Here is a 13,715-nt window from a genome sequence, read left to right as displayed (position 1 = left end):
AAAAAGATTCCAAGCATCATCCAGTGCTCTTCCTTCCTTCCAATTAGCTGTGTGTCTAGATAGAAGGGGCCAGACATACACGTTAAATGGTTGAAATTTATTTATTTATCATGTACATGTGTGGTGTGTTTTCACAGGTATGTGCAATGCATGTATGCATACAAAAAAAAAAAACAACAAACAGCCCACACTCTATCATTCTTCACCTTACTTTTCAAGGCAGAATCTCTGACTGAATATGACGCTCAGAGAGTCTGCCATACCAAAGCAATCCTTCTGCTTCTGCCTCCTCAGAGCGCTGGGATTTTGTCTTTCTGTAATTTTGAAAGGAAGGCAAAACATCTCATGACTGAGAGTCCCACGCTCTACTGACTGAGCTAGCCTGGCAGCTAAGGAGTGACAAGAGTTACCCTAGCAAAGTAACAATGGATATGGAACCTAAATGGGCTATCTCCTGTAACCAAGCAAGGCTTCCAGCAAAGGGAACGGCACACCAACCCAGCCACAAAACCTTCCACCTACAGCTTGTCCTGCCTGCAGGATGTGCTAGGGAAAAGGTGGTTCAGAACTTGTGGGCATTGCCAACCAGTGACTGATCCAACTTGAGGCCTGTACTTGAGAGGGATCCACTCCTGACACTACCTGGAGTGACAGGAACCAGAGACTGGAAAGCCCAGAGACCTAGGATAGAAACAAAAAAAAAAAAAAAAACCTGACTGGTAAAAACAAAAACAAAAAACAAACAAAACCCAAAAGTCTGCTGTACTCGAAGACTGGAACCCAGCATAGCCATCATCAGAGAGGCTTCATCCAGATTCATCTAGAAGCAGATGCAAAGACCACAGCCAAACATTAGGCAGAGCTTGAGGGATTCTGTGGAAGAGGAAGGGGGAGGAAGGATTGTAGGAACCAAGAGGGTCAAGAATACCACAAGAAAACCCACAGAATCAACTAACCAAGGCTCATAGAGGCTCACGGAGTAAACCAACTATCCGGGAGCCTGCACAGGACTGACCTAGGTCCTCCACATGTATGTTATGGTTGTAGAACTGTCTCCAACTCTTTGGCCTGCTTCTGGGACCCTTTTCCTCCTACTAGATTGCCTTGTCCAGCTTAGTCTTATTGTAATCTGATATGCTGGGTTTGGTTGCTATCCCTGGGAGGCCTGCCCTTTTCTGAATCCCATTAGGAGTAGATCTGGAGGAGAAGGGAGGTTGGGAAGAAGGGACTGGGAACAGAGAAGGAAGGGAAGACTGCAGTAGGGATGGAATATATGAGAGAAAAATAAATGGACGTTTAAAAAGTATCATAAATGAGGACTGTGATTATTTAATATATTCAAAGTACCGCTTCTGCTGTTGCTGCAGACAGTAAGGGCTGGGTAGTGTGTAGTGACCATGCTCCAATGCTTGCAAAGCCTGAGAAATCTCAGTTCTACTGATCTAAGTGTCCCCCCTCTGTTGTCGCCATGGTTTCCCACTCTTCCACAGATAGCCCGTCATATCAGTTCAGAAGTAAGCCACAGAACATCGTCAGTCTGCTAGATGCTAGAAGTACTTATGGGTTCCAAGCAGCTATGTTCCTTAGCAAGAAGAAATCCTAACCCCACTCACGCTTGGTCAAAGGAGCCTCAAAGGCCTGGCAGACCACGTGAGAGTCACATTCACACAGATCCCCGTGGTAGCTTAATCTGGACTCTGCACTCTACTAGACTGTGACTTGCCTGAGAAGTGTGTGTGTGAGGACTTTCCAGAGAGATTTAACTGAGGAGGGAAAACCCAACCTAATGTTGAGTAACACCGTTCAATGAGCAGGATTCTGGACTGTAGCACGCAATCCCTCCTACCCAGCTTAAGCTCTGGGCAGACAGCACTACCAGCCCCACCCAGGATTCTTCAGATCCACAAATAAAAGACATACACAAACACACACACACACACACATATAAACACACACATACAAACACACATATATAAACACACACATACAAACACACAAACACACACACACAAACATACACATATAACTCACACATACAAACACACAAACATACACACACAAACACACACACACACACACTGGCTTATTTTTGATATGCTTGAGCTCAGTGGCCAGCCTCTCCTAAGCCTTCCTCAGCTATTCCAGCCTTCTTTTCACTCCCAGCTCAGTCTAAATCTGCCCCCAACTTTTGTTGCTCAGTTACCCTAGCTCAGCACTGGAAATCTGCCCTCAGCTCAGTTGGTCTCTAATCTCCTGCCTGCTACCTCAGGCCCAGTCAGGGAAGAAGCCAATGGCCGTTCCACCATAGATCTCACATGGCTGGTGGCTCTTTTTCTCTCTGAAGCGTGGCGAATCTTTTTCTCCTCCCTTGTGTCTGCTAGCCTGCCTTCAGGAAAACTGGAAGACCCGCCTATTCCGTCAAGTTCATTGGCTGCTAGCATCCTTATTGATTGATCGAGAACCAATTGGAGAACAGGACCTTCAGTGTACACCAGCAGACTCCTGATCAAAGCATCAGAACCACCCCATGCACCGGACTGAATAAAAGAAGCAAACAAATTGTGACCACTACCTTCCCCACCACAGTGGACTGCACCCTCAAACTATGGGTCAAAATTAAGCCCATCCTTTAAAAAAGTTTTTATTGTTTGTTTGTTTGTTTGTTTGTTGAGACAGCATCTCTCTCTGCAGTTCTGGCTGTCCCAGCACCCTTTATGTAGACAGGTTGCCCTTGATCTCACAGAGATCCACGGTTCTCTGCCTCACAAGTGCTGGGATTAAAGGCATGTCCCAGTACACTCAACTCGAAATTGCTTCTGTCAGGTAGATCATCAGCAGTGAGAAAGGTAATGAACATGGCCATATTCTCTCTCTCTCTCTCTCTCTCTCTCTATATATATATATATATATATATATATATATAAAAACTTGGGCCAACAACTCAAACTCAGAAGTTGAAGTCATGAGCATAGCCATCTTTCAACAATAAAGAGCTCCTGAGAGTCTAACAGCAACACAGAAAGAAACTTCGCCATTGTTAAAGTGCTGTAGATGGGCACCTAGCAACAGGGGGCAGTGTTTTCAGTTTTCTAAAGTGTGCATATTCAAATGTTTGCCAGATTCTGCCTTAAAGTGTAATGACATTCACACATGCATGAGCCGACACACACAGACACACACACACACACACACACACACACACACACACACACATTATCATTATCAACATCATCATTGTTATTTTAAACAATTATAGAACAGTAGCGGTTAGCCATACATTTATATCCTTTTGTTTTGTGTAGGGATTAGTTCTGATGCTAATGTCCCGTTCTCCCACTGGTTCTTAAAGACACCAGCAACCAATGACTGAGGATGGGGCAGGACACTTAGAATTGCATGGGAAACGCAGGCAGACTCTGAAGAGAGGGAAAGAAGCTGCAGGAGATAGAGCCAACCGTCCATGTGAGTTTTAGGTTTTGAGCGGCCAATGGCTGCTCTATTGGATTATGCCTGGGGTGGTAGGAGAGGTTTAGCCATGCTCAGTCATTGAGTTAGCAAAAGCATTTTAAGATTAACTGGTGTGTGTGTGTGTGTGTGTGTGTGTGTGTGTGTGTGTGTGTGTGTGTGTGAGAGAGAGAGAGAGAGAGAGAGAGAGAGAGAGTGTGTGTGTGTGTGTGTGTGTGTGTGTGTGTTTCATCTGGGGATTCAAGGGAATCTGGGTGGGGGTTGATAGTGCAGCCCCTTCCCAGAGCTTAGGCAGGGTAACAAAAGCTACATGCAATATATGGTGCCTAACGAGGGAACAAGAATCCACTATTAAATTAGGAATGGACTTTTGGATGAATTACACACACACTGTGATAAAAATCTAGGAAGGGGGGCTGGAGAGATGGCTCAGTGGTTAAGAGCACTGACTGTTCTTCAAGAGGTCCTGAGTTCAATTCCCAGCAACCACATGGTGGCTCACAACCATCTGTAATGAGGTCTGATGCCCTCTTCTGTTGTGCCTGAAGACAGCTACTAGGTACTCATATACATAAAATAAATAAATCAAAAGAAGTCTAGGAGGAAGGAAGAATTTGTTTCTCAGCAAGGGGGACAGAGTGAGTCACATGGCTCCAGGGCTCTCCAAGGGAGAGCCTCAGCCCAGAGATGCTGGGATCCCCTGCTGTGGAAAGAGACAGGATGGCCACTCTGGGGCAGAGACTTTCTGTAGACCAGGATGGCCTGGAATTCACAGAAATTCCTCCTGTCTCTGCCTCCTGTTTGCTGGGAGTGCCCTGCTGCATTTATATTCACGTTTATATTCTTTTTTTTTTCTTTTCTATTTTTTGGAGCTGGGGACCGAACCCAGGGCCTTGCGCTTGCTAGGCAAGCGCTCTACCACTGAGCTAAATCCCCAGCCCCTCACATTTATATTCTTAATGAGTCAAATTTCACATTTGTCCTGACAGATACCACTGTGAGTGTGCAAGAAAGTCCCATTACTCCTCCATACTTGGCTTACCTTCTCTCAGGTCCATACACTGCTCAGCTGTGCTCACCCTTAGGGAGCAGCTGATAACAGAGAGCCTCACACAAAATATTCTATTATAATGTCTACTCTACACCATTTAAAATTCCACTTTCTTCACAAAAGTCTTTCCCTGAGAAGAAGTGGTAACTGCCAAACAGAGGGAGCTTCCTCACACTGAGCCATGTTAAGTTTACAAACAGCACATAGAGAAAGAAGCAAAGAAAACAGAAGCTAGCTCAACCTTCTGTTCTACTTACAATTTTCTAAAGCCAAAGACTCTGTCTAGGAAAAAGGAGCTGAAGAAATATTGGACAAAGTCACTCTCTTGTTTGTGCTGCATTACTCCACAAAAAACAAAGTGTCAAGGGGTGACAATGAGTGATTGGCCAGGACAGAGCAAATCCAGAAGGCAAGTTAAGAGACTCCAAGAAGGAAATCCTAAGTACCTGGTGCAAGACAACGGTGGCATGTGGTGCTCGAGACACACAAGCAGCAGAACCACTTCAAGTGTCAGGCCAGCCTGGTATACACAGTGAGTTCCAGGGCAGCTAAGGTTATATAGCAAGACCCTGTCGTGAACAAACAAAACCAAACTAATGTAGACGGCAAGATAAAAATAGACAGAGAAACGAACTTGAAGAAAGAAACAATGGGCTTGGTAGCTGCTTAAATTTGTAAGACAGATTCCAGGGACTAAGCCACTACCCAAAGACTATACATGGACTGACCCTGGGCTCCAACTGCATATGTAGCAATGAATAGCCTAGTAAGAGCACCAGTGGAAGGGGAAGCCCTTGGTCCTGCCAAGACTGAACCCCCAGTGAACGTGATTGTTGGGGGGAGGGCGGTAATGGGGAGGGGAGCACCCATAGAGAAGGGGAGGGGGAAGGGCTAGGGGGATGTTGGCCGGGAAACCGGGAAGGGGAATAACAATTGAAATGTAAATAAGAAATACTCAAGTTAATAAAGATGAAAAAAATTTTTGTAAGACAGAAAGAAAGGAGCCAAAGATGGCTACAGACAGGGTTCCCAAAGCAAAAATCCTCAGGAAGTGTGGGTGGAGGGGCCACTGGGATTGTAACACAGGAAGTATGGTTGGAGGAGCCACAGGGACTGTAACACAAGAAGCGTGAGTAGAGGGGCCACTGGGATTGTAACCCAGAAAGCCTGACACCACCATTTTTGACACACAGAAGTGTGTCCACATGTCAAAGCAGTCTTTGAAACAAAAGTCAATTATGCCATTTCCCTGTTTCAAATCTTTCCATGGCTCCCCAAGGAAGCTGTTTTTCAGACTATTGTTTATAGTAGCAAAACCCTGCCTTTAAATGAAACAAACGAAACAAAAACCAAACAAAAAAAGAAAATAGATAACTAAATCAGCAAGCCCAAGAACTCAAGATGGGCAACAATAGCCCAGAACCCCTTGCCCTTACAACCTTCTCACTCAAGGACTCTCAAGCCTCTCCAGGAACATTGTGTAAACAGAGATGGCACAGAAAGCTTTGCCAAAGAGTGTGTAAAGATGGTTTTAATGAATGCTTCCAGAGCTTCTTCTGTATACTTCCCAAAATGATCTGCCTGAGAATGGACTGAATCCACACTTTCTTTATCATTCCTTTAAAAAAGGGGGCAGGGGGAGGTTTGGAGAGATGGCTCAGTGGTTAAGAGCACTGACTGCTCTTCCAGAGGTCCTGAGTTCAAATCCCAGCAGCGACATGGTGGCTCACAACCATCTATAATGGGATCCAGTGCCGTCTTCTGGTGTGTCTGAAGACAGCGACAGTGTACTCACATAAAATAAATCTAAGAAGAAGGAGGAGGAGGAGGAGGAGGAGGAGGAGGAAGAGAAGGAGGAGGGGAGGAGGAGGAGGAGGAGGAGGAGGAAGAGAAGGAGGAGGGGAGGAGGAGGAGGAGGAGGAAGAGAAGGAGGAGGGGAGGAGGAGGAGGAGGAGGAGGAAGAGAAGGAGGAGGGGAGGAGGAGGAGGAGGAAGAAGAAGAAGAAGAAGAAGAAGAAGAAGAAGAAGAAGAAGAAGAAGAAGAAGAAGAAGAAGAAGAAGAAGAAGAAGAAGAAGAAGAAGAAGATGATGATGATGATGATGATGATCTAGGCCGTGAGGGCACATACCCGTAATCCCAGTACTCGGGAAATTCATGGTAAATTCACAGCTAGACTGCTTTACATAGCAAGTTCCAGTACAACACCCCCGCTCTACCCCTCCACCATCACCCACCCCACCCAACAGTTGGAAGGCTGAAGCAGGACAATTATCATTAGTTTGAGAATAAACTAAGCAGGAGGAAATAGAGAATTCATTTCACACACACAAATATTGCTGTAAATCATGCTGTTGACATATAAGAAGAATCGTGTGATCAGAACAAAGCCAAAGACATATATTAACGGAGGGACAATGTTCATGCATGAGAAAACTTGATTTTTTTAAAAAGATTTATTTATTTATTTATTTATTTATTTATTTAATGTATACGAGTACACTGTAGCTGTCTTCAGACACACCAGACCTCATTACAGATGGTTGTGAGCCACCATGTGGCTGCTGGGAATTGAACTCAGGACCTCTAGAAGAGCAGTCGGAACTCTTAACCGCTGAGCCATTTCTCCAGCCCGAAAACTTGATTTTTGTAAAGATATCAAGTCCCACCCCAAACCAGACAATCAATTACCAGTAAGGTCCCAGAAGACCTTTCATGAAATCTGACAAGCTGATTGCAAAATCTGTGTGGGACAGAAATGTTCAAGAATAGCCAAAGAATTGTTAAAGGGGCTGACAGGGCTTAGGGCTGGGTCATAGCAGCTTAGAGCTGTTCATTTACTGTAAGATGACCACAGCAGTTAAAACAGTGTAGTGTGAGGACAGGAAGAGGCATCTCTTTAGGACGGACCAGTGTGTCCAAAAACAGACACAAAGATAGCTTTAGTAGAGCGTTTGCCTAGGAAGCGCAAGGCCCTGGGTTCGGTCCCCAGCTCTGAAAAAAAGAACCAAAAAAAAAAAAGATAGCTTTAAAGAAAAGGCCATGGTCTTGATACATAGTCCAAGTTCCCCAAAATGGCTGTTTAAGGTCTGTGATAGGACAGTCTTTATAATAAATTCTGTTTTGGGAAGTAAATAAGTTTGCTAACTTTACTCAGTGCAGAGAAGATATCATCTAAAAACGAGCCAAAGTGAAAAACAAGTTGAAAAGGCTGACCGCCCCCAATCTGCCCCTCCACTCTACCCACCTACCCCACCCCACCTCTCCAGCCCCTCCACTCCCACTCCATCCCAGTCCCCAGCCCCCCAAAAATGGGAGAAAAGCATCCTCAAACTCACAGAGATCCGCCTGCCTCTGCTCCCCAAATTTTGGGACTACAGAATTGGGATACCATGTCCTTCCTTAGCTCTGTTTTACTTAAAAAGTTAACGTGTATATTTTGGTGTGGTTTTATTTTTGTTTCTATTTGGGTTTTACTGTTACTTGATCACTTGTTTTTAGAAAGAAAAGTCCATTTAGTACACTGCAAGAGACTCAAGCTGGGCAGTAACAAAATAATTGCCTGCAGCCTTGTTTTGTTTGAATCTTTAATTAACATTTATTTAATTATATGTGCATAAATGTTTTACTGCAAGTATGATGTGCACCACATGTGTGCTGAGTGCCCTCAGGTGTCAGGAGCTGGCACTGGGTCCCGAGACCTGAAGTCACAGGTTGTGAGCCATCACGTAGTTGCTGGGAACCAGACATGGGTCTTTGATAAGGGAAACAAGCACTCTTCACTAATAAGCCATCTCTCCAGTCTCTTCCTCCTCCTCCTCCTCCTCCACCTCCTCCTCCTCCTCCACCTCCTCTTCTTCTTCCTCTTCCTCCTCTTCTAAGACAAGGTCTCATTATGCAGTCCTGCCTGGCCTGTAACTTACAGGTGACCTTCTGCCTCTGCTTCTTGGTTAGCCAGGATGGCCGGCCTCACTAATACACCTGACCTCACTGAGATGTCTAAAATGAATGGAGCAAAAGAGAATGTGACACATTTTCTTCTAACTCTAGAGCACAGCAGGTTATAGGTCAGTAGTGCAGCACCTGGCTAGCATGCACAGAGCCCTGGCTAGCATGATCAGAGTCCTGGCAAGCATACTCAGAGCCCTGGCTAGCATGTTCAGAGCCCCGGCCTAGCATGCTCAGAGCCCTGGCTAGCATGCTCAGGGCCCTGGCTAGCATGATCAGAGTCCTGGCAAGCATGCTCAGAGCCCTGGCAAGCATGCTCAGAGCCCTGGCTAGCATGTTCAGAGCCCTGGCAAGCATGTTCAGAGCCCTGGCTAGCAAGTTCAGAGTCTTGGCTAGCATGTGGAAAGCCCTAGGTTTGACCTATGCACCAAAAAGAAAGGGACAGAACAACAAAAACAAAACCAGCTTCTGACCCAGGCACTTGCCTGAGGCTCAAAAATAACACTAACCAGTGTTAATTAGTAATCCAGTGATACATAGTAATCCTCAGTGCTTCCTCTCCACAAGCAGATTTACTAACCTAAAATAAAATTAAGAGATGACACAACCTATCAATAAATATAATTTCAATAAGATGACCTTAAATGCGATATGAAAGAAATGGGGCTGGGGATATAGTGCAGGGCAAGAGCACTCTCCTAGCCCATGCAAGGTTCTCCATCTGATCCTCAGCACTGCAAAAACAAACAACAAGTAAGACAGAGAAATAAAGACATCATAAAATGATGGATATTGCAGTGTCTACACAGTTAGACCATGAAAGAAAGAAGCAGCAGACAGGACAGCGATTCTCAACCTGTGGGTCTCCATCCACTGGGGGTTGAATGACCCTTGCACAGGGGTTGCCTAAGACCACCAGAAAACACAGATATTAAAATTATGATTCATAACAATAGCAAAATTACATTTGTGAAGCAGCAATGAGAATCATTTTATGGTTAGGGTCGGCACAGCATGAGGAATTAAAGGGACACAGCGTTAGGAAGGTTGAGAACCGAACCGCTTTCACCTTAAGAAATAAATAAGATAGAATCTAAGAGACTTAAGATGAAAAGCCAGTCCATATCAAAGGCTACTAGATTGACACTCGTGTTAGGATAGCGGAGGAGAGTTATTCATAGATAAAGCCCTAGATAACTGTTTGGTGGAACAGGCAAAGATTTTGCAAAACTCAGCTAATCATACAGAATTTTTTTAATATCTAAAAGGTCAACAAAATAACATTTCTCCCTTTGATACGTTCTTTAAAAGATTCATTTGTTTGTGTGTATGCACATCTGTACCCTCAGAGGCAAAAAAGAGGGCATCAGGTCCCCCGGAACTGGACATTTCTCCAGACCAGTGTTAGTGCTGGGAACCCACCCTGGTCCTCTGGAAGAGCAGAAAGTGCTGTCATCTGAGACATCGCTCCAGCCCCATGTGATAACTCTGAATTATGAAGGCTCTCATTCAGAGTCCCAACTACTAAAATGCCTGTGGCACCCCTTACGTCAGTTTCAGCGGGCAGGGGGCTCAGACCTGTCATCCCAGCGCTTGGGAGGCTAAGGCACAGTAGGTACTCTTGTCTCCCTCATCAAGTGCACTTCAGTGACTGGGAGAATCTGACCAGTGCATGTCAGCACTTGTGTACTTTTTTAGATGTCAGATAACAGTTTCTGTGGGATAAACAGGGTGCAGATGAAGGGATTCACATTAAAGGGAAAAGCATGGGCTGGAGAAATGGCTCAGCGGTTAAGAGTTCCGACTGCTCTTCCAGAGGTCTTGAGTTCAATTCCCAGCAACCACATGGTGGCTCACAACCATCTGTAATGAGGTCTGGTGTGTCTGAAGACAGCTACAGTGTACTCGTATACATTAAATAAATAAATAAATAAATAAATAAATAAATAAATAAATCTTTAAAGGGAAAAGCAGTAACTCTCCTCAGATAGCAGGGCAACATGGGGACAACGTGTGGTAAGTAAATGTATGTATTGAACATTAAACTCAGTCTGTATAAGTACAGCTCCCATACCACCGTAGACTTCACCTATGCAATGACTAAAGTCTCAAACGCATCTCTTCAAGGCCTTACAAACAGGAGCCATCACACTGTGGCCTGGTGTGTCTGTCCACAGCCCCAGCCCAGTCAGAAGACAAGCTCCATTCTCAGGTTCAATGCAGAATTCGCTTCCTTTCCTCATCCAGATCAGACTGGAGACTTAGCTTAAGAAGCCTCTACCTAGTCCTCTGGAAGGTTCTCTAGAAGGATGCTTAGTTTTAAGCAGCTGGAAATTTCAAGGATAACAGGGGTGGGAATGGGGACAACTGCCTCCTCATGTAGCCCAGACCAAGGCAAACTGCAGCCTGCAAATTGCTAGGCATGAAAAACAACCTCAGCTCGTATGACAGATGTCAAAATGCTGGCTCTTCTGGGCAATCACAGCTTCTTCAGGAGGTAAGGGGTTGGGGGGGGGCTCTTCACTGCATTGTGCCCTATATAAACAATCTTGATCCAACTTCGTGTGTGTATGTATGTATGTGTATATATGTGTGTATGTATGTGTATCTGTGTGTATGTGTGAATGTGTGTATGTGTGTATATGTGTATGTATGTGTGTATGTGTATATATGTGTGTGTGTATATGTGTATGTGTGTGTATATGTGTATGTATGTGTGTTTGTGTGTGTATGTGTATATGTGTGTTTGTGTATGTGTATGTGTATGTGTGTGTGCGTGTGTGTGTATGTGTGTGCATGTGTGTATGTGTATGTGTGTATATGTGTGTGTATGTGTGTGTGCCCCCAAGGCTGTAGGCGACTGACCCCATGGCCTGCTGCATTGCAAGGCAAGTGCTCTGTCACTGAACTGCATCCTCCCCCACCCTATCTTTCTTTAAATTTTGCCTTGTTTCATTTTGAGACTGTCTCTCTCTGTAGCCCAAGTCCGCCTCCAACTAATCATGTAGTACAGCTGACCTCAAACTCATGGCCGTCTGCTAACTCAACCTTCCAAATGCTGGGCTTACAGACACAAGCCACTGTGCTTGTCTTTGTTTTGCTTCTGAGCCAGAGGCCTGGCTGGCTTCGGATTAACCACGATTCGGTGCCATTGTTGTTGTTGTTTTTTTTTTTTTAAGCACCATTTCTAGCTGAGCGCAAAGGCACACATACCTTCAATTCCAGCACTAATAAGGTGGAGTGAGGAAGATCAGGGGTTCAAATCCAGCTTTAACCGTCTGGAGGGGCAGGTGTGGGGGAAGCCTGGAGAAATGGCTCAGTTTGTACCGTGCATGCTATATGTGGGTGAGTGTGAGTCCTGAACCTTAGAAGGCACGTAAGCATAAAGACTCATGCCTGGCAGCACACACTTGCAACCCCAGCAGTGAGAATGGCTGATGGGCAGCCAAACCAACCTACTTGGGAAACTCTAGGGCAGTGACAGACCCTACATTTTAAAAAAAGTAGACGGCCTTTCCGAGACCTGTGGTGCGTGCTGTGGAGCCTTGTCCAGTCTGCTCTGTCCCGACTCACCGCTGTTCGCTCCTGCTGAGGAACAAGTCGGTCAGGAAGCCACGCCTCAGCCATGGCATTTAAAGATACCGGGAAGACTCCCGTGGAGCCCGAAGTGGCGATTCACCGGATTCAAATCACACTCACCAGCCGCAACGTGAAGTCGCTGGAAAAGGTTTGTGCGGACTTGATCAGAGGCGCAAAGGAGAAGAATCTGAAAGTGAAAGGACCAGTGCGCATGCCTACCAAGACACTGAGAATCACTACCAGAAAAACAGCTTGTGGTGAAGGTTCCAGGACGTGGGATCGTTTCCAGATGAGAATCCACAAGCGACTCATTGACTTACACAGTCCTTCAGAGATTGTTAAGCAGATTACTTCCATCAGTATTGAGCTTGGAGTGGAGATTGAAGTCACCATTGCAGATGCCTAAGTCAACTGTTTAAATACATTGACTTAATTGTTAAAAAAAAAAAAAAAAAAAAGTAGACGGTACCTGAGAAATGGATCCGAAGTGCAGATTTTGTCCTGGAGACATGGTCTCACCTCCTACCCCAAGCTGGCCTCAAAATCCCTGTGTAGCCCAGGCTAGCCTTGACCTCTGCATTCTCCTGATCCTGCCTCCCAAACAGGATTAAGCTTCCTGGATCCATATGTCATGGCAATAATTACCTAGGTTACTTTTCAGTGACTTGGAGGCCATTTTTTTTTTGAGGGAGCCATCACATTTGGGTCAGCTCAGGTGTTTGACACCAGAAGATCATATGCTTTTCTTTCTTTTTTTTTTTTTTTCTTTTCTTTTTTTTCAGAGCTGGGGACCGAACCCAGGGCCTTGTGCTTGCTAGGCAAGCGCTCTACCACTGAGCTAAATCCCCAACCCCCATATGCTATTCTTTTTTTTTTGTTGTTGTTCTTTTTTTCGGAGCTGGGGACCGAACCCAGGGCCTTGCGCTTCCTAGGTAAGCGCTCTACCACTGAGCTAAATCCCCAGCCCCCCATATGCTATTCTTAAAACATACTAAAGGCCCTATTTTCTGGACATGCTTCCTGTGAAGAGCCCTAAAAACTGCTTATGCATGCATTTCCCACAATTGTGTGACCTCTGACCTCCTTTTTCTGCATTTTACAGACTCTACTTCTCCACCCCACAGAGATCTAAACCTGTGGTCAGAGAAGTGGACTGGACACGTCTATATTTGGTTCTTTAAGAACAACCTTTCATCTTTCAGTGACTGGCATACTGTGTGGCACTCTGGGGTGGGCAAGATGAGCCTAGTTCAGAAACAAAAGCTCTTCCAGGGAGATTAGACCCGTTATGGGTTTGGTTGATATCAAAACTAAAGGGGCTTTTCTGAAGACCAATCATTTGGGGCAAAAGATACTAAGAAACATCACAGAGTGTAATCCAAAATCAGTAGATCTAAAGAAGATACAGGACCAAAATATTCTATATGAATAGGTATCCCCAGAAGTCACTAAACATGGTTTACACAGTTTCATATACAATATCATAAAAACAAAACTGCAGCCAAGTATTGTGGTGCACACTTTTCTGAGTTTGAGGCCAGCCTGGTCTAGAGGTTGAGTTCCCGGCCAGCTATGACTGCACAGTAAGACTCATATATCGGAGTAATAACAGCTGGAGAGATGGCTCAGCGGTTAAGAGCACACACTGGTCTGATCCCAGCACCCACATGGTAGC

General features: G+C 45.1%; 1 protein-coding gene across 1 annotated transcript; it reads left to right on the top strand.

The window, feature by feature from the left end:
- Window positions 1-11,972: 11,972 nt before the first annotated feature.
- Window positions 11,973-12,494, top strand: Rps20l1 (ribosomal protein S20 like 1). The gene is given in 1 exon segment (NM_001402105.1): window positions 11,973-12,494. A coding segment is annotated over 1 exon segment (360 nt). The 5' UTR covers window positions 11,973-12,086; the 3' UTR covers window positions 12,447-12,494.
- The last annotated feature ends 1,221 nt before the right edge of the window (window positions 12,495-13,715 follow it).

This window comes from Rattus norvegicus, chromosome 5 (assembly GCF_021556685.1).
Source record: "Rattus norvegicus strain SHRSP/BbbUtx chromosome 5, alternate assembly SHRSP_T2T, whole genome shotgun sequence".
Classification (NCBI taxonomy): Eukaryota; Metazoa; Chordata; class Mammalia; order Rodentia; family Muridae; genus Rattus; species Rattus norvegicus.
This window is presented reverse-complemented; position numbering and strand designations above follow the sequence as displayed.